At 43.8% G+C, this 24,505-nt stretch overlaps 1 protein-coding gene across 1 annotated transcript in view; it reads left to right on the top strand.

The window, feature by feature from the left end:
- Positions 1-24,505, top strand: part of LOC137522196 (potassium-transporting ATPase alpha chain 2-like) — a 120,657-nt gene that overhangs the window by 50,004 nt on the left and 46,148 nt on the right. Inside the window, exons 3-16 of the mRNA XM_068242227.1 lie at positions 7,837-7,962; positions 13,516-13,575; positions 15,420-15,623; positions 15,727-15,840; positions 15,942-16,076; positions 16,190-16,307; positions 16,891-17,159; positions 17,258-17,456; positions 18,050-18,159; positions 18,257-18,391; positions 20,369-20,561; positions 23,067-23,242; positions 23,382-23,518; positions 23,602-23,752. Of these exons, the coding sequence (XP_068098328.1) occupies positions 7,837-7,962; positions 13,516-13,575; positions 15,420-15,623; positions 15,727-15,840; positions 15,942-16,076; positions 16,190-16,307; positions 16,891-17,159; positions 17,258-17,456; positions 18,050-18,159; positions 18,257-18,391; positions 20,369-20,561; positions 23,067-23,242; positions 23,382-23,518; positions 23,602-23,752 (2,127 nt within the window). The remainder of the gene's footprint in view (positions 1-7,836; positions 7,963-13,515; positions 13,576-15,419; positions 15,624-15,726; positions 15,841-15,941; positions 16,077-16,189; positions 16,308-16,890; positions 17,160-17,257; positions 17,457-18,049; positions 18,160-18,256; positions 18,392-20,368; positions 20,562-23,066; positions 23,243-23,381; positions 23,519-23,601; positions 23,753-24,505) is intronic.

The following is a 24,505-nucleotide window of genomic DNA, read 5'->3' as shown; positions in this document are numbered from 1 at the left end:
GTAGGTGTCCCAGTAGTTAGCTAGGCATAGGTAGGAGTCCCAGTATAGGTAGGTAGGCATAGGTAGGTGCCTCAGTAGTTAGCTAGACATAGGTAGGAGACCCAGTATAGGTAGGTAGGCATAGGTAGGTCCCCTAGTATAGGTAGGTAGGTAGGTGTCCCCGTATAGGTAAGTAGGTGCCCCAGTAGTTAGGTAGGCATAGGTAGGTGTCCCAGCCAGGAGCAAGCCAAGACTAAGAGCCTAACTAATCTTTCCCTAGGAGAACAAGTCTGCAGCAGCTGTCCCTAGTCTGTCTCTAGCAGGCACACGAGTGAGTGTAATGGCCGGCAAACCTGCCTTATATAAGGGGGGGTGGGGCTCCAGGGCTTAGTGTAGCCTGAATGGCTACAATGTGCCTGCTGACTGTGATGCAGAGGGTCAAAGTTGACCCTCATAGTGCATTATGGGGCGAATCGAACTTCCGCAAAAGTTCGCTTGGTCCAGGCGAACGCGAACCCCCAAAGTTCGCCTGGAACCGTTCGCCGGCGAACCGTTCGCTACATCTCTACCTGAGACCTCCAAAGAGGTGGAGCCCCAGGCTGAAAGTAGGAAGGACCTGTGAGTGAGTGACACCTGAAGGTGGATGTCACTAGCAGGTCTGGAGACTATCTCTAATGGAGAGAGATAGCTCTAAAGGTCGGGCAAGCCGGGTCGGCAACACACGGACAGACAAGGTACAGAGACAGAAGGCTGATTCGGTATCCAAAGGCAGGCAGGGTTGGCAGCAGGTAATCAGATATGCGTAGGTACCGAATCAGAAAGCAGAGGGATAGTCAGAAATGCAATAGGTCATAACAGATATCAAAACAATGCCTAGTCTTGGGTGTGAGGTCCGTGGTCTCAACACCCTGGAACTAGTCTGGAGTTTAATATGATGGAACACAGTATCCCTAGTCTTGGGTGTGAGGTCCATGGTCTCGACACCCTGGAACTAGTCTGGAGTATAACACAAAGATAATACAGAGTCCCTAATCTTGGGTGTGAGGTTCGTGGTCTCAACACCCTGGAACTTGTCTGAAGTATAACACAATGATAACACAGAGTTCCTTATCTTGGGTGTGAGGTCGGTGGTCTCAACACCCTGGAACTAGTCTGAAGTATAACAGAATGATAACACAGAGTCCCTAATCTTGGGTGTGAGGTCCATGGTCTCGACACCCTGGAACTAGTCTGAAGTATAACACAAAGATACACAGAAGTAATCTGGCTCAGTGTGAATTCCCAGGCCCTCCTGGTTCTAACACACTGTAGGATCTGACTAAGGTCTGAGTGCTTCCACGTAAGTGTTTGCAACGGCAGACAACCTGAGACTGACCAGCAGTAACTATATATAGAGAGGCGCTCTCCGGCGCCACCCATCAATGATCAACAAATAGCCACTTGCTCTGAGGTCAGCTGATCCCTCCTTGGTTGTCATAAAGGTTCTGCCTCTCAGCGCGCGCGCGCGTATTCCTCAATCTGTGTGAACTAACAGACCCAGCCACACCAGACGCACGCTGCTGCGTGTAAACCGCCGCGCTGGACGCGGAATCAGCCGCCTTGCTGTCAGTACACGCGGCGGCTTTTCCGCGTTCTATTACACTTTGTAAATCAGCCTCTAATGTGTGTGCAATTAAGGGGTTCAGAGCCCCCCCCCCCCCCCCCCCCACACACACACACCACCCCTAATGCACAAGCATGTACACACACACACACCACCCCTAATGCACAAGCTTGTACACACATATACACACCACCCCCAATGCACAAGCATGTACACACATACACACACCACCCACAATGCACAAGCATGTACACACACACACACCACCCCCAATGCACAAACATGTACACACATACACACACCACCCCCAATGCACAAGCATGTACACACACACACCACCCCCAATGCACAAGCATGTACACACATACACACACCACCCCCAATGCACAAGCATGTACACACAAACACCACCCACAATGCACAAGCATGTACACACACACACCACCCCCAATGCACAAGCATGTACACACATACACACACCACCCCCAATGCACAAGCATGTACACACACACACACACACACACAGAGAAACACACACACACACACACACACACACACACACACACACACACACACACACACACACACACACACACACTTGTTTGCTAGCTTTACCCAACATTGGAGTCCCTCTTTATATCAATCAGTGTTGCAAACAACTATCTTTAACATAAAATACATCTTCAGAATGAGCAGCAAATTGTTCTACATCACGTATATCCAGTTTATGATCAGTCCTGTACGAAGTTTTGGAAAAAGAAAAAAAAAAGCTATACAGGTTGAACTAGAGAAAACCTGGTGCAGCTAGATTATCATGAAACTGAACTTGTTACCCAGAGGCATATGTGGAGACAGAGGGAGGAGCATGGCTCTATATATTGGAGGTATGTGGTCCTTAGTAGTCTATGGCATCCTCTCTCCCTAGTTAACAGCTAGAAAGAGGTTATTATACCTGCACCTGCTGCTGTCTCTTCATCCAGGGACTGCATACAGCTCTCCATAGGCTCAGCTTTTGTGCTAACTGCAGTCTCCAGACACTGTCCAGCCTGTCACTATGTCTTCCCAGGTAAGAGCATCTCTCACACCCCTGTTGTTACACTCACACAGTTATTTAGTAGATGTAAAATATTAAATTATTGCACTAAATACGAAGTCTGCATTTATATATACAGTTCAGAGACATAGCAATTAGGCCACTTTGGTGTAGTGGACAGCACTCTTGCCTTGCAGCACTAGGGTCCCCAGTTCAAATATGGGCCAGGACTCTATCTGCATGGAGTTTGTATTGAGAACGCCTGTGTTTGCATGGCTTTCCTCCAGTGAAGCACTGGAAGCAGGTGTTTTGTTGCATCTCAGCTGCCCACAGACTGCAAAATAACTTTGCAGCTATGTGGTGCCAGGGACCTGGATTTTGGCCCATGAATGATAGCACTGCTTGGCAAAGAGATAGCGCTCAGCTATCATATAGCCAATGTTACATTGGCGAACGGCCGGAGTGGCAGAGAGCGGCGGGGGTAGTACTTTGCTTGGCATTGTACCCGAACTCATATAGTGGCAATTGGCAGACTGCAGGAGAGCTCTGCCAAAGCAGCTCTCTATTTAGTAAACACTGAGGCTTAACCCTTTCAGTGCCTTCTGCAAAAGTGAAACCAGGTAGAAACTTCAGGTGGATCTCTTTTAGGAATTCCACAAATTGTAATGAAGAAATTTATTTTTCATAAAGGTCCGCATGCTGGGGATAATCTCTTAGAGCAGAGAGGAAGTTCTGAGTTTAGATCCACTTTAAATTAGACTGTAGCATAACGGATAACAAATTACAAGCCATAAAACTCCTGCATGGCAGATAAACACTTCTGTTTGCAAAGAATAGATTAAAAAAAGGCCAAATAGTTCACGCTGGGAGTTCAAAGTCTTCATCGTTCAGCTGAGACAATGAAAACATGGAAGTTACAATTTTATCTTTTAAACACAAAATAAGACTGCGGGGTTCTAAGAATGTCCTATTTAGGAGCAGGACTATAGATACAGTTGTTTAACTAATCAGTTTATTTTCATTTCAGTTTTGCTTGAATTTCAAATTCAACCTTCATGTTGTTTTTTTTATTGTAACATTATATCTTAAAAGAAAAAAAAAGTTGTTGCTTTGATACTCTTTTCATGATAATAATTTATAAAAGAAATCATAAAAAAGACATTTAGATAAAAAGAAAATGGGCCACCTGAACAGGCTGCTTTAGGCTAGGATCACACTTGTCCATGCAGAAAAGCATCAGTTTCCTGCCATTGGCATTTCTTAGTTGTTTTCCTGCATTCACGTATTCATTTTGTTTTTTTATGGTTTTCTTTTTTTCATGTATCTCCATTTGTCTTTTTAATAAATATTTATATTTTTCAAGTGTAATAATGGATTATAAATAATTTTTTCCCTTTTTTTTCTTCAAAAATGCATAAAAAAACGCACGTAAATTGCATGCAATTCCCACAGGAAAGTATTGTGTGAGAAACACATGCAGTAAAAATTAACTTGTTGAACTTGTTGAACATTTCTTAAACACCGCTAAAAAGACAAGGAAAACTGCATACCATTGTGCTTTTCATGCGGTCTGTACAGTTGTATTAAATGCAGTTTCTGTATGTTTTTTCTGCACTTCAGAAAAATGCATGAGATTCAAATAGGTGTGACCCTAACCTGACTCATACCTGGTTAACACTAAGGCTGGTTTCACAGTGGGACGTTACAGGCGCACGTTAGAGCAGCCTGTAACGCAGCCCACCGCACATTAATGAAAAATCAATGGGCTGTTCACAGTGCCCACGTTGCGTTACATTGTAACGCTGCGCCACAAGCCAACGTACTGCATGCAGTACTTTATACGCGGCTGAGCCGCGTTAGACTGCTTGCACATGCTCAGTAATGTTGGGGAGGAGTGGAGAGCGGCCAGGCACATGGCTAATTAATATTCACTGCACGTTGTGACGTGCAGTGTTTACTTCCTGGAGCGGCCGCTCTGTGCGGCGATTGGCCGGCGGGACCACGTGATGCGGAGAGCTCCGCTCACGTGGTCTCCGCAGTGACTCCGCAAGAGCAGGCGCACCAAGAGCTGCTTGTAACGCGGCTCTGCCTCTTGGTAGCGTCCTGCTCCAACACCACCAGGCGTTGCGTTAGGGGGACGTTATGCGACCTTAACGCCCCCTCTTACGCAACGTCCTGGTCTGAAACCAGCCTAAAGAGCACACCCCACTGGTCTAACACATCTACGCAGTAGGTAAGTTCTCATTTCATGTTGTTTTTTTTAACATTTTTTTTTATGGGGTGCCTTACAAATCTAGTTTTGCTTTTCACTCAAGGGGTTGCCATTTATTATTTAGGAAGTAGTTTTCCCATCTATTTTTTGATTTTTTTTAATTGTTTTTTTTACTGTATTTATCTGTTAAAACAGTCTGCTTAAAAATCTTTAACTTCTAGTCAGTTTTGGATGGTTTCTTAGTAAAGGGGTGATCAGATGCAACAGTATACAGTATTTTCATTGTGTGAATTTTGTTCAACAACGCAAAACTGCTCTGAAGTGATCATCTTGGGTATCAGCTGTAATGAATGCTTCTTGAGCTTCAGTGGTGCAAGGAGGTAAAACGACAGATTTCCCCGGATCGAATTTTGATCAGAAAGTGATCAACTGCTTGCTGAATTTGGCCACTGTTGTCAAATGTATGGCGAACAACAGATCTGGCACCTGTCAGATGCTCTTTCCCTACAAGATTTTGAGAGTTTTTGAGAGTAAATTAGGTTTATTCTTGGTGCTTCCAGCTCACTCTCCCTTTAAAAAATGTCTGGTGGTGGTTTAGTGTCTTTTCCTCCTCGGGATGCCTCCTGCCAGCTGAAATTCTGCCTTTAACATTATTGTTATGTATTGGAGAGGATAACAAACAGTGCTGCTCGGATACCCCTTTTCAAAATCCGGATTGGATTCGGATCCGGATACCCAGATATCCGATTCGGGTCGGATATCCGAGATCAAACTTTTCTGATCCAAATCGGATATCCGACCTCAGTATCTGGGGTATCCGGGCGGATTCGGATATCTGGATAGAAAAACCGGAAGTGACCTTTAAATTGCTTTAAAAAATGTTGTTTAGGGTAAATGAGGCATGTAGCATCATTATTTTTTAAAGGTAAACACTGATTGATGATGTGGGGACTTAAAATCCCCCCTCCAAAAAAAATAAATAAAATGGCTGTCAATTCACATCAGGACTAGGTTCCAGACAGCGGTCGTGCAGCCCACATTGTGTCCAAAGTCCAACCCCACAACTGCGACATGACAGTTTTCAGCTCAGACACCTCCAAAAAATTACGCAGCAGTGGTGTTTTGGGTTAAATATAGGTGGTAGCAGCACAGCAGCAGTGATCTGTGGTCCCCTGGCGGTGGGAGCAGCAAAGGCAGCAGGAGCAGGGCAATGCAGCAGGTGTAATGTCTGCCAGAAGCATGCCGGACGCGGCACTTGGCAGTGACGCGTGGCACTTGGCACGTGGCACTTTGAAGTTGGCATGTGGCACTTTGTACTTGGCACTTTGCACGTGGCACTTTGCACTTGGCATGTGGCACTTTGCACTCGGCACTTTGCACGTGCCACGTGCAAAGTGCCACGTGCAAAGTGCCATGTGCAAAGTGCCACGTGCAAAGTGCCACGTGCAAAGTGCCACGTGCCAAGTGCAAAGTGCCAAGTGCCACCTGGCACGTGCAAAGTGCCATGTGCAAAGTGCCACGTGCCAAGTGCCACGTGCCAAGTGCCAAGTGCCAAGTGCAAAGTGCCACGTTACACGTGCCAAGTGCCGCTTGCCGAGTGACAGTCAGACAGCAGAGGAGAGGACACTAACTGTCACACTGGCACTGCTCAGCAGCACAGCAGTTCTGTAGTAAGCTAACACAGTAGTACTACTACTCTAACAACTACTAGCACTGACTGCAGTACTACGGTACTAACTACACAATAACACTGTAATCCTATTCCCTAATCCCTAACCTAACCTATACTGTAGCTAGCTAAGGCTATTAGCTGGCCAGCAGGCAGCAGCTGGCCTTGTGGTCTGTGCACAGGCTCAGCACACACACAGACACATAGCAGCTGCCTGCAGCAGCCCTGCAGCACACACTCTGACTGTCACACAATGAAATCAAGCTAAATATTAACAATATAACAATGGTGTAGTAATAGGGAAGGGGTTAATCACTGAACAGATTTAGGTTTATCACTGTATACAGCACTTGCTAGGCCAGCAGCACTGTAGCATGTCTCTCAGTGAGCATTCACAAGCAAGGACAAGATTTCTCATCATGGCAGCCCTCCTTGTTATACAGGGGGGCCTGGCCAGGGTTCATTTCTGTGATTGGGTGCCAGGGCTTAGGCTGGGAGCCCTCTGATTGGCTCAATGAGGTCAGGTGGGGCTGGCCAGGGTTTCCTTCTGTGATTGGTTGCTAGGGTTTTTGCTGGGAGCCCCTGGGAGCCCTCTGATTGGCTCAATGACGTCAGGGACGTCATCTCCTTAGTCACAGTATCTCAATAGTCAGATTTCTGCGGATATCCGTGGATATCCACGGATATCCGGATTGCCTGCCAACTATCTGCAGATAGCTATCTGGATTTGGGCCCAGGTATCCGGAATCCGAATCCGGTTGGATAGCTGAAAAAGTTCGGATTATCTGGGTAACCCAGATATCCGAAATCTTGCTGAGCAGCACTGATAACAAATGCCTAATCAGTGGCATAACTACACTTCATGGGGTCTCCAGCAAACTTTGATGGTGCCCCCCCCCCCCCCCCCCCCCCCCCCCCCCCCATATGTTCAAACCCCTTCCCTTTCCTTTGTGTCCTTCACAGCCTTGGGGCCCATCTCACTTTGGTTATAAAACAAGTGTGGCCATCATAATCTTCACACCCATAACAGGTGTAGTTACAAAAACACCTGATCTGCAGTACAGTCCCCTGTATCGGAGGAAGGGAAGGTTAGTTGATGGGGCTTCCCACAACCCAAGCCCCACTGCAGGGGCTGCTCTCCTCTAGTTATGCCCCTGTATCTAAGCATACTGAGATTTTTGGTTCTATGACATTTTCTAAAACCCCCACATTGGTTTCAGCCTTGGAGTTATTATCATGATTGATACTTTAACCTGCACAGACTCTGGTCATTCCTGATATGTTGATATAAGAACAACACATAGCTAAATATCAATCTGCCAACTTTCTTATGTTTGCAGAAGCCACCTGACGTCTTTACCACCAATGGCAAAGAAAACCCACAAACCGAGGGAGCCAAACCTCTGAGCAGAAAAGCCAAGAAAGCTCAGAAGAAAGTGGAAAATCTCAAAAAAGAACTTGAAATTGTAAGTTCCATGATACAATGTATCCCACACACGGAAAAATACTGGTCTTTCAGGAGTCTTGGATTTGTCATGTTTTATAGTTCAACCTGTAGCTAAGCTAATGTCACACACTCGCAACCTAGGTGCTTAAAACAAATAAGTTAATTTTTAAGTCAATTACACACGCTGACGGTGGACTGATAAGGCTCAGAAACAGCCTTATCAGTCCACGACAGACTGTACACACGCTGTACTGTCTGCTGAAAACACGCCCAGCAGGAGGTGACGACGGACCCGTCGTTGCCTTTGATCAGGCGAGTGTACGGACCTTTAAGCTGAATACTCTCCTAACAAGCAGGAAGATGGATCACAGCTATGTTCCCCCGACAACGAGCATTCCCCCGATCCATCGTCCTGCCAGTGGGTACAGGCGATGTCATGCAACGCAATGGCACATCATGGGTAACAATGACAGCTCAAACGACTTCGGTACTTTGTGGGGGTAGTTGTCGAGGATCCTAAAGATCCAATCCACCATGACGGTCATTGTTGCCGCACGTTGTCAAACATCGCTTGCGTAATGGCATGCCTGTACCTACGTTGGGAGATTGCAGAAATGATAGCTCGCCACTCAAAATATTTTCGGTTGTCTGAAAATTGCATAATGGGTACGGGCCTTACAGAGGAGCTGTCAGCCATACTATCTCAGAAAAAAGAAACACATATATAAGTAGATAAATACTTGCTTTACTTACATAACATATGTATTGCACTGTCCAAATTTTTATTTTAATGATTTTTCTATAGTAAAAAAAAGAGAAAACCCTTCTTAGGATTTTTTATCTTGACTCTGTCTATCTTGAAGCCAATCCTGACATAATTTTCTTCCTTACTCTGTCTGTCTATGCTTTGTCCGCCCTGCTCCCAGTCTTCAGACACTCCCACCCAGCTCTGCAATACAACGTGCATTGTCATTGTGTGACTCTGCAGCTTCTCAGCGTGAAAAATATTGGACAATCAGAGAGGAACAGAGGTGTGGGAGGGGAAAAGAGGAGGGAAAGAGGCTTCACCCAATCAGGCTGCATTACTGTGTTTTCCCTAAAGTAAGACATCCCCTGAGAATTAGACCTAGCAGGAATTTCAAGAGTGCTTGAAATTTAAGACATCCCCCGAATGTAAGTCCTAGCTAGAAGCCCACATAACACCAGCAAGTTAGGCTGAATACAAAGCCTGGATACAGGAAAGCAGCAGTATAATGTGAGTTCTACACAGTCCTAAATTACTCAAGAAGTCCAACCGAAATTTGACTTTTGAGGAATGAGGAAATCCGTAGAAAAATAGTGATGATTTATAATGTTTGAAGGCAAAGAAAGTTCCATAAAGTTGCAGAAATGTTTCTTTTGAATTTTTGGTTTGATCTTGTGCTCTTTAAAGGGGAGCTGTCAGCCATACTATCTCAGAAAAAAAAACACATACATAAGTAGATAAATATTTGCTCTACTTTCATAAAATACGTATTGCACTGTCCATGATTTGATTTTAGAGAATTCTCTACAGTAAAAAGGTAAAATCCTTCTTAGCATTTCCCATTTTAAGTGTAGCTATTTTGAAGCCAATTCTGATGTCATTTCCTCCCTTACTCTCCTCGGCCTGATTTGCCCGCCCTTCACTATAGAAAGTGCATTGTTTTAGCATGAGAAATATTGGCCAATTAAAGAGGAACAGAGATGTGGGAGGGGAAAACAGGAGTGAAAGCGGCTTCAGCCAATCAGGCTGCATTAGGTTAAGTCTGAGGGGTAATAGAGAAGCACAAAAGGACAACCCAGCATGCCCTGCAACTACCTTTTTGTGTACCAAAAATTGTGTGTCTACTAAATAAGAGTCAGGTAAACTGGGGAATGATCATTTATCAACAAGAAAAGTAATAGTGATTTTAACTTTTGAATTGCCTGGCTCGCATCCGTTTTACTTGCTTACCAGATAAAAAATAAAGAACTGATTTTTTATTGTATGCCCGACAGTTACACTTTAAGACAAGGGTATATAATGACAGACCAACTTTATGAGCATGTTTACCCACACTTTTAGATTAATTAAATACACCTACCTGTAATTTTAGACACATGAAATGAGGTACCATTTTTATTTAGATTAAAAAAACCCTTTCCAAATTTCTTAATATTTTGATAGTCCAATGAATATGCTCTGGCTTCAAGGAAAATTATTTATTTTCACTGGATTTCCTCTTTAAAATCTAGTGTTTTTTTTGTTTTGTTTTTTGTTAGCCAGGCCACCTTTCTGAAAACTGCCATGGCAGTTTTCTGCATTTGCTAAGACTGTTAAGACATTGTGTTTTCTGTGGCTGGGAGGAGCCTCATAGTGTGGCCTGAGAGGTATCCTGCTTCTACCAGTACCACTGAGCCACCCTATCTCATCTGTGGGTGGGAGATTCCTCATAGTGTGGCCTGAGGGGTACTCTGCTTCTACTCATGCCACTGAGCTATCCTATCTCATCTGTGGGTGGGAGATTCCTCATAGTGTGGCCTGAGGGGTACTCTGCTTCTACTCATGCCACTGAGCTATCCTATCTCATCTGTGGGTGGGAGATTCCTCATAGTGTGGCCGGAGAGGAATTCTGCTTCTACCTGTGCCACTGAGCCACCCTATCTCATCTGTGGGTGGGAGATTCCTCATAGTGTGGCCTGAGATGTACTCTGCTTCTACCCGTGCCACTGAGCCACCCTATCTCACCTGTGGATGGGAGATTCCTCATAGTGTGGCCTGAGAGGTACTCTGCTTCTACCTGTGCCACTGAGCCACCCTATCTCATCTGTGGTTGGGAGATTCCTCATAGTGTGGCCTGAGAGGTACTCTGCTTCTACCCATGCCACTGAGCCACCCTATCTCATCTGTGGGTGGGAGATTCCTCGTAGTGTGGCCTGAGAGGTACTCTGCTTCTACCCGTGCCACTGAGCTATCCTATCTCATCTGTGGGTGGGAGATTCCTCATAGTGTAGCCTGAGAGGTATTCTGCTTGTACCCGTGCCACTGAGCCACCCTATCTCATCTGTGGATAGGAGATTCCTCATAGTGTGGCCTGAGAGGTACTCTGCTTCTTCCTGTGCCACTGAGCCACCCTATCTCATCTGTGGTTGGGAGATTCCTCATAGTGTGGCCTGAGAGGTACTCTGCTTCTACCCGTGCCACTGAGCTATCCTATCTCATCTGTGGGTGGGAGATTCCTCATAGTGTAGCCTGAGAGGTATTCTGCTTGTACCCGTGCCACTGAGCCACCCTATCTCATCTGTGGATAGGAGATTCCTCATAGTGTGGCCTGAGAGGTACTCTGCTTCTTCCTGTGCCACTGAGCCACCCTATCTCATCTGTGGTTGGTATATAATGACAGACCAACTTTATGAGCATGTTTACCCACACTTTTAGATTAATTAAATACACCTACCTGTAATTTTAGACACATGAAATGAGGTACCATTTTTATTTAGATTAAAAAAACCCTTTCCAAATTTCTTAATATTTTGATAGTCCAATGAATATGCTCTGGCTTCAAGGAAAATTATTTATTTTCACTGGATTTCCTCTTTAAAATCTAGTGTTTTTTTTGTTTTGTTTTTTGTTAGCCAGGCCACCTTTCTGAAAACTGCCATGGCAGTTTTCTGCATTTGCTAAGACTGTTAAGACATTGTGTTTTCTGTGGCTGGGAGGAGCCTCATAGTGTGGCCTGAGAGGTATCCTGCTTCTACCAGTACCACTGAGCCACCCTATCTCATCTGTGGGTGGGAGATTCCTCATAGTGTGGCCTGAGGGGTACTCTGCTTCTACTCATGCCACTGAGCTATCCTATCTCATCTGTGGGTGGGAGATTCCTCATAGTGTGGCCTGAGGGGTACTCTGCTTCTACTCATGCCACTGAGCTATCCTATCTCATCTGTGGGTGGGAGATTCCTCATAGTGTGGCCGGAGAGGAATTCTGCTTGTACCCGTGCCACTGAGCCACCCTATCTCATCTGTGGATAGGAGATTCCTCATAGTGTGGCCTGAGAGGTACTCTGCTTCTTCCTGTGCCACTGAGCCACCCTATCTCATCTGTGGTTGGGAGATTCCTCATAGTGTGGCCTGAGAGGTACTCTGCTTCTACCCGTGCCACTGAGCTATCCTATCTCATCTGTGGGTGGGAGATTCCTCATAGTGTAGCCTGAGAGGTATTCTGCTTGTACCCGTGCCACTGAGCCACCCTATCTCATCTGTGGATAGGAGATTCCTCATAGTGTGGCCTGAGAGGTACTCTGCTTCTTCCTGTGCCACTGAGCCACCCTATCTCATCTGTGGTTGGGAGATTCCTCATAGTGTGGCCTGAGAGGTACTCTGCTTCTACCTGTGCCACTGAGCTATCCTATCTCATCTGTGGGTGGGAGATTGCTCATAGTGTGGCCTGAGGGGTACTCTGCTTCTACCCGTGCCACTGAGCGACCCTATCTCATCTGTGGGTGGGAGATTCCTCATAGTGTGGCCTGATGGGTACTCTGCTTCTACCCATGCCACTGAGCCACCCGATCTCATCTGTGGGTGGGAGATTCCTCATAGTGTGGCCTGAAATGTACTCTGCTTCTACCTGTGCCACTAAACCACCCTATATCATCTGTGGGTGAGAGATTCCTCATAGTGTGGCCTGAGAGGTACTCTGCTTCTACCCGTGCCACTGAGCTATCCTATCTCATCTGTGGATGGGAGATTCCTCATAGTGTGGCCTGAGATGTACTCTGCTTCTACCCATGCCACTGAGCCACCCTATCTCATCTGTGGGTGGGAGATTCCTCATAGTGTGGCCTGAGAGGTACTCTGCTTCTACCCGTGCCACTGAGTGACCCTATCTCATCTGTGGGTAAGAGATTCCTCGTAGTGTGGCCTGAGAGGTACTCTGCTTCTACCCATGCCACTGAGCGACCCTTTCTCATCTGTGGGTGGGAGGAGCCTCATAGTGTGGCCTGAGAGGTATTCTGCTTCTACCTGTGCCACTGAGCCACCCTATCTCATCTGTGGGTGGGAGGAGCCTGATAGTGTGGCCTGAGAGGTATTCTGCTTCTACCTGTGCCACTGAGCCACCCTATCTCATCTGTGGGAGGGAGGAGCCTCATAGTGTGGCCTGAGAGGTATTCTGCTTCTACCCGTGCCACTGAGCGACCCTATCTCATCTGTGGGTGGGAGGAGCCTCATAGTGTGGCCTGAGGGGTACTCTGCTTCTACCCATGCCACTGAGCCAGCCTATCACAGAGAGGAGAGGTAGAGAGATTAACAGCGCAGTGCAAGCTACAGTATGTTGCATTCCAATGCTGCCACAATGCTTCCCTGCTGCTGTGCTTGATGAGGCAGTCAGCCATTGCTCTATTGGGTAAAATGGAGGGGGAACAGTCATAACTAGTGTCATTCTGGCTCATTTTCACTTTGGAATTTACAGCGGAGGTATTCTTAAACCCCAGATCTCACAGAACATAACAGTCAAATGGGATGCTGGTAAAACTAATGTCATATAACAATAATATATTTTAACTCTTTCAGCTGGACCATACGTTAAGTGTTGAGGAGCTGGAGAAGAAATACTTAGTGGATATTAAGCAGGTAAATGTCAAGGATAAAATGTGTTTGATGGTTTCTTTATCCTTTTATGAGCTATTTTTTATGCTCATCACTGTTCCAGTTAAAGTCCTAAAAATACAAGTTTGCAAACAGATAACTGCTCTGCAGAAGTTCTACAACGGTAAGTATGTACTTTTTTTAATTGAAGGAACAATAAAGAATCCTTGCAGAATTGCAGGTAAATGATTGAGCAAAAGGAGAAATACAGTTTTTGGTACTAATAGTCATACAGAGTACCATCTAATATTTAGAGACAAAGAAGAGAAAAAAGGGAAGAGGAAAAGATATACAAAAATGGAGGAAAGAGACAAGAGGGGGTAAAAAGAAGAACTAAAGCAGTACAAGATTAATATCTCAACAAACATTAATAAGGATCAAAAGCTCCAAAGTCAGCTCTATTCCAAATTTTATGGAAAACTGGGAGTCTGTGAAGTCTAGCCATGAGTCGCTCTTAACTATACGTATACTGAAGTCTCTTGAAAAAGATTTTAGGGTTTGGGAGAAGGGGGAATTTTCTAGCAATAAGACATCACATCGAGCTGCTGTAAGGTAGTGGTTCAAGAGGTGCTACACCAGCGCTTTTAGTGTAACAAGGAGTTACTGTGTAGTTCTTCAAAAAAGTGAGCACCATATTCCAGAAGTTGAATGCAAGCGGGCCGTGACAACTATGCCCCATGATACCCAATGTTACCACAATCGCCCCAGCATAATTGGGAGACCTAGCAGTTTCTGGGAACTAAAACATAAAGAGCTTTACAAACTTGTTTCTGATATGTATTTAGCTAAAGATTCCAGTCTACCACTAGCAGAATCATTATAAACTGAAGGATGATGATGAGACCTAATTCGAAAAAAAAATGGAACCTTTGCAACTACTAGAGTCTTTTAAACATTAAGAAGGTCAGTTGGTGATTGAACAACGTAAACATATAAAGTAGGCCATATTCTATTACCTTTTCTGCAAGTAGATATTTTTTCAAACCTTTTACTCAAAATAAAGGTGGCCACTAACAATACAATTACTGAACAATGCTTCACGAATGATTCTTCATATGAACGATCCAAAATGATTGTTGTGTGACCACTAATCGAAAAAAATGTCCTAACCGATCAGATCAGATTACTGAAATTAATCCAAATTTCAGATCGATCCCGTCAATCTGATCAGATTGGTTAGGAGATTATTGTCTGTTAGTGGTCCCAAACAATAATTTCCGATCGTTTATATGAAGAATCATTTGTAAACGTTAGTTTGGCAAATTTGTATCATTAGTGCCCTCCTTAAGTTTGATATTACCCTTATGTCTACGTTTATTAGTTTTTCGTTTGCTAAGATGCTAAGATGAAACATTTGCTAAGATGCAAAATTACTGTATCTCCTTGGACAAAACTTGGTAGAAAAGTTAATAGGATACGGCCAATTATGTGGTAAAATACCTTCTTTAGACACATTGGGCCTGATCCAAATTACTTTTTCTCCAAGTTTTTGCCTAGGTAATATTTTCTTATCAATAAAATGCTTTTTAAGCCACCAGCAAGCAAGAAAATAAATATTGATAATATTTTTCATCCTTGTTGGAACTTTTTCATTTGCGGAGTGGTGAAAAGTATTTTAAAGAGAACAATCATCTCCTAGGAGAAAACTTAGGAGAAAATAGAAATTGAATTAGGGCCCTTATTTACAACATCATTTTTAGCACTAGTACTAAAAGGTAGATAAAAAAAAAGAAGTACTAAACTGTTGTGAATATTTTTATGCTTGCCCTTCTCGTTGAAGGAACGCACAAATGTATATATATACTGTTCTGTTTTGTTTTTTTATATAGGGTTTGAGTACAGATGCTGCTGGGCAAACTCTTGTTCGAGATGGACCTAACAAGCTAAGTCCTCCGAAAGGAACCCCTGAAATTGTCAAATTTATGTTGTTGATGGCCGGTGGATTTTCAATAGTGTTCTGGATTTCAGCTGCCTTGTGCTTTCTTGCCTATGGTCTACAAGCAGCGCAGGATCCTACTGTTGCTAAAGACAATGTAAGCATTAAAAGAAATCTGCTATAAATGTTATGTTGTTTATGTTCACTGCTTCTCATGTATATCGTGTTACTCCCAAAAAATCATAAAATTGTTCTTCTAGCTCTGGTTGGCGCTTATCCTCATTGGTGTGGTAGTGCTGACGGCCCTTTTTGCATATTATCAAGAAGCCAAAAGTACAAACATTATGGCTGGCTTTAAGAACATGGTTCCTCAGGTGAGAAAATGCTGCTAGTTTAACATAGTGATTTCAAAAAACAATGTAATGATAGACTGTGAAGATCCTTGTACCTAATTAGCTTCTTTTTGTCCGTCTAGCAAGCCTTGGTTCTTCGGGATGGAAAGCGAGTGGAGATGTTAGCGGAGAAGCTTGTTGTAGGGGACATTGTCTTTATTAAAGGAGGAGACAAAATTCCAGCTGACCTTCGTATAATAGAGAGCCACGGATGCAAGGTGAGGAGAAAATGTGTAATATATTTGAAAATTCGGTTACTTCCTTACGTGTGAGGTGAACCACCTCAAAAGTCAAAGATTAATGACCACAACCACCGGCTTTTGCTATACAGGTTGACAACTCTTCTCTTACGGGTGAGTCAGAAGCACAGAGTCGTGTGACAGACTGCACAGATGAAAATCCACTAGAGACAAAGAACATTGGGTTTTACTCTACAACTTGCTTAGAAGGTAATTGCTAGGCTGCTATATACAACTTACTCAAAGGGTACCTAAAATTAAATGAAAATGGCCAGTTTTACTTACTTGGTGCTTCTTCCAGCTCCATGTGGTCCTTCTGGTCCCTCACAGCTGTTCTGCTCTGCTCCGTTCAGCAACAGTGCCCTTCTGAGCCAGTCGTGGGCTACTGCACATGTGCAACCCTGGCTCTCCATCTCCTCAATCCCGCCCCCATAGCAATGAGAGTCCGAGGCATTATGCAGTTGCAAGTTTTGTGAAATGCGCAAGCACAGAACATTCCCATCCATGGGAGCATGATCGGGCATGCATGCTTTCAGAAGGACACTGCTGCTGCTGCTGATTGGAGCAGAGTGGAATAACCGTGAGGGACCAGAGGGACTGCAGAGAGATGGAAGAGGCTCCAGGTAAATTACGCCTTTATTTCACTTTAGGTTTCCTTTAAGTGACATGTAAATCACTTCCTGGCAACACCAAAAAATTTTTTAACATTACCTTTATTTTCATATGAGAGTATGGAAGTTGAATTTACAACTTGATTCCTTGACACATCCTTAAGAATGTATCTCATCCACAGGTGCTGCAAGTGGAATGGTAATAAACACTGGTGATCGTACAGTGATTGGGCGTATTGCTTCATTGGCATCACAAGTAGGAGACCAGAAGACACCCATTGCTCTGGAGATTGAGCATTTTGTCCATCTAATTAGTGGTCTTGCAGTGTTTGTCGGAGTTGTTTTCTTCATCATCTCGTTGGCTATGCAATACAGTGCTCTTAATGCTGTTATTTTCTGCATTGGTATCGTTGTTGCCTATGTTCCAGAAGGTCTATTGTGCACTGTCACCGTAAGTAGGAGAACTCCTTATCAGTTCCTTAGCCACACTCCTCTATGCTTGTTACATTCAACAATAGCTTCATAAAAAATGACTACTTTTTTTCCTAGGTCTGCCTCTCACTTACTGCAGTCCGTATGGCAAAGAAAAACTGTCTGGTAAAGAACCTGGAGGCTGTGGAGACACTTGGCTCCACCTCAGTCATCTGCTCTGACAAGACCGGCACCCTGACTCAGAATCGTATGACCGTTGCACACATGTGGTTTGATAAAACAATTCATGACTCTGACACAAGTGAAGAGGGAATTGGTAAGACTTCTTATAATTTTCACAACTAGCCAGTATTGGCAATATACTATTAACACCAAGAAATAATACATTTTCATAAAGCTTTGACTTCTAGACACACCATGACAGCTTGGAAGATGAGCTATTTGTCCCTAGGGTTGTACAACGGACTGGGGGACATGATCTGCGTATGGAGGAAAAAGTTTTTTTGCCATCTATTTAGAAAGGGGTCCTTCACAGTGAGAGTGGTCAAAATCTGGAATATCTTACCTCAGGAAGTAGTTGTGGCAAATTCTATACATTAAAGAGGGCTTGGATGCTTTCCTTGCACTGAAGGGCATCCAAGGCTATACATATTAGGTAATTCCCAGGAGAGTTGATTCAGGGATTGCCATCTGGAGTCAGGAAGGATTTTTTCCCTTTTAAGACTAATTGGCCCAGGCCTTGTAAAGTTTTTTCTTTTTTTGCCTCCCCTTTTTTATAAAAAATGTTTTTTTGGTTGAACTTCATGGACGGATCATGTCTTTTTCCAACCAAACTATGTAACTATGTAACTACAGTATGTAAATAAGACTGATAGATAGCTAACTGTTGGCAATCCTTTGTTTCTCCAGGAGAGATGTTTGATCAAAGCTCCCCTACATGGCAAGCTTTAGGTAGAATCGCCAGTCTCTGTAACAGGGCAGAATTTTGTGCAGATCAAGAAGACATTCTAATTACTAAAGTAAGAACAAGTAATAGTATATATGTAACATATCTCAGCTCAAACGTTGAGTTTTTTGGAATGAACCTTCTGAGATATGTTCTGCTTACCCTTGCAGAGAACTGTCAATGGAGATGCCTCAGAAGCAGCTTTACTGAAATTTACAGAGCAAATTTGTGGCGATGTGATGGGAATCCGGAAAAAGAATCAGAAGGTGCTGGAGATCCCATTCAACTCAAGCAACAAATACCAGGCAAGTGGCTGCAACTGCCCTCCATATCCAAAGTACGCTATCGAAATATGTTAATTAGTACTGTATGTCTGTGTCTGTCTCAAATTTTCTACATTCTACTTGCTTGTCCCATCATACAGTAAATAAAAATTCTGTAAATTACGGATAATTCTTCATGGTTTTATCATCCTTTTGTCTTTATTTCCTTATTTCTTGCATTCCTTCTTCAACTTTCCATATCAATTCATCATTCCTCATCATCTCTTTATCCCTCCTAGGAATTTAAGATTCTATATTATGGTTTAATTACACATTGTTTTTCATATTCTGCAACTCATATCAATCATAGGGATGAGCGGGCTAATTTTTCATGATCAATCTTGTGGCAAGTTGGGCCTTTTTTACGTGCTATGGATTTTTCACAATAAAGACATACATTCCCGTTAATTTTCATCTTTACACATTTCCGCAAATTCACCGCCGGAAATTTTCAGGGTGGAAATGAATTGAAGAAAACTGCCTACTTTAGTGGTTAATAGCAAAGCCCCCATACATGCTAGAATCTCCAAATTGGCTAGGTATGTTAAGGAGAACAGTGGGAACAATGAGGAACATTTTTTTTTTTTAAAAGACCTTGTAGTTTTGGAAAAAAATGTTACAGTTACAATAGGAAAAGGTTTTTTTTTTTTAATGTGGTAAATGCGGTTAAATGACAGTTAATAAGTCTAACCATCGGTAGTGAAAATTTACATACATCAAAAGAAAGAGCAGTGAATTTCATGCTGTTGTTCCCAGGTGGAAACTGCAAGATCTTTAACCAGTTCAGCCTATCTGGACGAGCTTCCTCGTCCACATAGGCACTGCTGCTTTCCCTACGTGGTGCGCACGATCAGGCGCGCTCCCGCGCACGCACCCGCCGCCCACCGCTAGCCCCCCGATCAGTGAATGGGAATATAATTCCCATTCACCGATCTAACTTCCCCGCAGAAATACTGACACTTTCTATCCAGAGAGCGCAGGATTTCTGCCCCCAGGAAACTTCTCCTCTGCATTTTAGTTCCTGGATGCGAGATCGTTCGCATCCAGGACTTTTCTCACTGTGGCCATCTTGTGGCCAAATAGTAAACTGCACCCACATACATTTTAATACAAACAATTATATTACTTTACATTTAAAATTAGCAGTTTCCCTCCCACACCAAAAATTACCCACATATATTTTTTATAAAAAAATAAATAAAATAAAAAATACAATAAAAAAAACAAAAACAACATAAATAGTTACCTAAGGGTCTGAACTTTTTAAATATGCATGTCAAGAGAGTAAGTTATTATATTAATTAAAATTATAAGCTTATAAATAGTGATGGACGCAAATTGAAAAAATGCACCTTTATTTCTAAATGAAATATCGGCACCATAAATTGTGATAGGGACATCGTTTAAATGGTGTAATAACCGGGACAGATGGGCAAATAAAATACATGAGTTTTAATTACGGTAGCGTATATTAATTTCAAACTATAATGGCCAAAAACTGAGAAATAATGAATTTTTTTCATTTCTTTCTTAATCTTCCTGTTAAAATGGATTTAGAAAAAAATTATTCTTAGCAAAATGTACTACCCAAAGAAAGCCTAATTAGTGGCGGAAAAAACAAGCTATAGATCAATTCATTGTGATAAGTAGCAATAAAGTTATAGGCGAATGAATGGGAGGTGAACGTTGCTCGGATGCATGAGATTTTCGGCACTGCGGTGCTGAACCGGTTAAAAAAAAACACTTAAGTCGGCACCATTGACTTCAATGTATTTGTGAGACAAAACAATCAGATTTTTAACATTTGTTTTTTTTTTTTTGCAATAGAGGCATTTTTGCTCATCCCTAATTATTAATTATCATTTTCTAATTCCTGATCATTCCCCACCATTTAATAACAACTTTTGTGTTTTTTTCCCCAACACAACTATTCAGTTTGACTTATTTTTCTCCATCTAGGTTTCCATCCATATCCCAGATGACCCTTCTATTAAAGGCTACCTGTTGGTGATGAAAGGGGCTCCAGAACGTATTCTGGAGAGATGCAGCACCATCATGATTAAAGGACAGGAACTACCACTGGATGAGGAAATGAAGGACGACTTTCAGGAAGCCTACATGGCTCTGGGGAGTCTGGGAGAAAGAGTTCTTGGTAAGCCCAAAAATGCAAGTGGCCTAGGAGCTGTGAGAATTTTCTGAGCGAGCCTCAAAAATTATTAATCAACATTTGTAATAAATTAGCATTTCTCTATTTGACGGTTATTTTTTAACAATTCCAGGAACAAAAAGTATTTTTTTAGTTTTGGATAGTGTGGAAAAAGTTAAAAACTTTGGGACCTTTTATTTTCTATGTCTCCCCTGAAGAGATCTTTCTTCACTTCCTGTCCGGGTGGCCACTTTGGAGCTTGACAATTGTTTATTCTGAGGACAGAAAATAAGGGACAGTAATAAAAATTAATTACAGATTCTAACTCTTCCCCAGTCTTCAAATCTGACTTGTTTGCTGATGTCATATTTGGAGAGATTTCACCACTTCCTGCTCCTGTCAGGAAGAGATGGAAATTCCCACAAATATGGACACAGGAAATAAATAAAAATCCAAAAGAGGTTCTAACCCCTTAATACTTTACCTCCGGGTAGTGCTGGAAATGGGCTGCTCAGGCCTCAAAACAACAGGATAGGTAAGCTAATTAAGTAATATAAGTAAGTGAAGTTTTTTTCAGTTAAAGCGGATCCTAGATGAAAAACTAACTATAACAAGTAACTTGTCTATATATCTTATCTAAAGATTAGATAGTTTACACAGCATATCTGGCTGCAAACAGCTTCAAAAGTTTATGATTATTTATTCCTGTTATACAATGAGGGCAGCCATGTTCTGTTTGTCACATTGTCACAGGATGAGGGCTGGAGGTGCTATCAGCTTGCCTGTGTGTAAATTCAGTCCCCTCTCCTCTTCCCTCCTCCCCCTTTGCCTCTGAAATCTCTGGCTAGTAACCTCCTCCTCCTCCTGCCCAGACTGAGCTCCCATAAGCCCTTGCTACAGTGCCGAGGTACTGTGAAAAAGCTGTGTGCGAGGCTTGTTTAGTTTATGGGGAATTAGAGTATTAAAACAAAACAAAAAAAGTATTTGGCTTGAAGAATGCCTTATAAACTATATGAAAGGAACACAATTATGCAATGAGTAAAAGTTTATCTCGGATCCACTTTAATATGGCGTTTAATCCCAAGAAGGAAGCAAAGCACAAGAATTGGTCAGGGATTTCATTAAGGTAAGGCATTAATATAAAGGGTTAAGGTTAGGGGATAGGGTAGGAGGAAGTGTGTATGAATTATTGGATAGAGTAGGAGATTTAGATAAGCATCAGGGGGTCAGTGTTAAAGAAAATCTGTAATGAAAAAAACTCCCCTGGGGGGTACTCACCTCGGGTGGGGGAAGCCTCCAGATCCTATTAACCTGCTGAGCGGTCTGGACGAGCTCAGCTCGTCCAACACCGCCAGAGGCTGCCGCTCAGGCCCTGCTGGGCCGATTTTCACCAAATAAAGTGCAGCACACGCAGCCGGCACTTTGCCAGCCGCCTGTGCTGCCTGATCGCCGCTGCAGCGCGGCGATCCACCGCGTGCAGCGGCGAAAGAGGGTCCCCCCAGCTGCCCGAGCCCAGCGTAGCCGGAACAAACAGTTCCGGCCAGCGCTAAGGGCTGGATCGGAGGCGGCAGACGTCAGGACGTCGGCTGACGTCCATGACGTCACTCCGCTCGTCGCCATGGCGACGAGGGAAGCGAAACACGGAGGGCCGCTCATTGCGGCCTTCCGTGTTATTTCTTGCCGCCGGAGGCGATCAGAAGATCGCCTCCGGAGCGCCCTCTAGTGGGCTTTCATGCAGCCAACTTTCAGTTGGCTGCATGAAATAGTTTTTTTTTTATTAAAAAAAAACCCTCCCGCAGCCACCCTGGCGATTTAATCAGAACGCCAGGGTGGTTAAGGTTCCCCCGTCCTCCTCGATCCCAGAAAATCCTCCCGAAGCGGCGGCGATGTAAATCATTTACCTTTTGGCTCCAGTGCAGGCGCAGTATCTGCTCTTCCCACGGAGATAGGCGAAAATAGCCGATCTCCGTCAGGCCGCTCTACTGCGCAGGCGCAAGTCTCATGCGCCTGCGCAGTAGAGTGGACCCGACGGAGATCGGCTATTTTTCGCCTATCTCCGTCAGAAGAGGCGCAACAGAGCCCCCGCTGGAGCCTGAAAAGGTAAATATTGCACAGGCTGTCGGATTTGTCGCCTGTGCGTTCCGGGGGCTGCAGTGAGATGCTGTGGGACACAGAAGGACGGGGGAAGCCTCAATAGGCTTCCCTCTACTGAGGTGAATACCCCCCAGGGGAACTTTTTTTTCAGTACAGGTTTCTTTAAGGGGGGAATTAAGTTTAGGCATAAAGAAGTGTGTTTTATTCACAAGAATTGGTTACAGCTGACTGTATAATGATGGAAGAACAATGAAACAGTCTCTTTGAAAAACAGAGCTATGCAGGCAAGATACAAACTGCAATGGCCAAACTCTGGGCGAAACCAAACCAAATATATGTGTACAGATCTAAAGGTAGTAATCCTTACTCATTTTGGCAGAGCACCATTTCCAAGACAATTTTCTCTCTCTTTTGCAGGATTCTGTCAGCTGATACTTCCTGCTTCCTCCTATGGACCTGGATATCCATTTGATGCAGAAGCTGGCAATTTCCCTTTAGATGGTTTGTGCTTTGTTGGCCTCATCTCCATGATTGACCCACCTCGTTCCACCGTTCCTGATGCTGTTGCCAAGTGCCGTAGTTCTGGAATTAAGGTAATTACATATCATCTGACATTTTAAAACTAGTATGGAGCATTTGACAACTGTCATATTATACATGCTTGACAGGGTGAGTAGACATAAAACCATTAATGATCATCAGGGATTTGATAAGATTATTTGCTTCCATCAGGTTATTATGGTGACAGGTGACCATCCAATTACTGCAAAAGCTATCGCAAAAAATGTTGGTATCATCTCACATACCAATGAAACCGTCGATGACATTGCTGAAAGGCTTGGAATCCCAGTGGAAAGTGTGAATCCAAGGTAAGCAAATCCTATTATTACTACTTTCTAACCAGCAGGTCTTTGCTCCCCCCAGTGAACTCAGATTTTTCATGTATTTACAGGGATGCCCATGCAGCTGTTGTTAATGGTGCCCAACTTTCTGAGATGACCTCAGAGGAGCTGGACGATATCTTAAAGTACCACCAAGAGATTGTGTTTGCCCGGACATCACCACAGCAGAAGCTTATCATTGTGGAAGGGTGTCAGAGACAGGTAAGTCAGAGGAAAAAATGTAGTCTAAAAATCAAGGATTAGGCCACAAGTCCATAAAGTAAACCTGAGGGGGCAAAAATAAATTCGATACTTGCCTAGGTAGAGGAATCCTCTGTAAAGTCCAGAGGCTTCTTGTCTGTCCTCCTGACCAGAGCTGGGACAAATGTCCTTCAGCACCCAAGTCTGAGACACAAAGGTGCGCCCCTCCATCCCTCCCACCTCAGCCGTCACACACTGATTGCTATTAGACTAAGAGGCCCCCCAGGGCCCCCAACACCTTAATCTCTAGTTATCTGGCTTGCAGTCACTGCCATGTATCCACTTTTCTGATTTCTCTCTGCTTGAAACACAATAGGGGTATGATAGCTGAGTGAGTTGTGCGCCCCCTCCTACACTGCGCCCTGAGGCTAGAGCCTCTCTCGCCTCTGCCTCGGCCCGGCCCTGCTCCTGACCCCCTACTGTTGCCAAACTTGGACCCTGTGAACATATCCGACAATAGTTTGTTGATCTCCCAGTTGAGCTCCCTGCCATATACGAGCGTGGTCATACTGCATCTTTAGGAGTACGGCCTAGACCGGCTTTATGCTACTGCACAGGCGTGCCTGCATTTGCGCAGTACTTGTGCTCAGTGGTGCTCACCGCCAGGTCGTGATCACGCTTACGCGTGGATTCACGACCATTTTGACGCATTCCGCCTCGGACACGAAAATCCGTGAATAGATTTTCAACCACGAAAATCTACTTCGGCTTCGC

This window comes from Hyperolius riggenbachi, chromosome 6 (genome assembly GCF_040937935.1).
Source record: "Hyperolius riggenbachi isolate aHypRig1 chromosome 6, aHypRig1.pri, whole genome shotgun sequence".
Taxonomy (NCBI): Eukaryota; Metazoa; Chordata; class Amphibia; order Anura; family Hyperoliidae; genus Hyperolius; species Hyperolius riggenbachi.
Note: the sequence above shows the minus strand (reverse complement) of the source record. Positions and strands in the feature narration are given on the sequence as shown.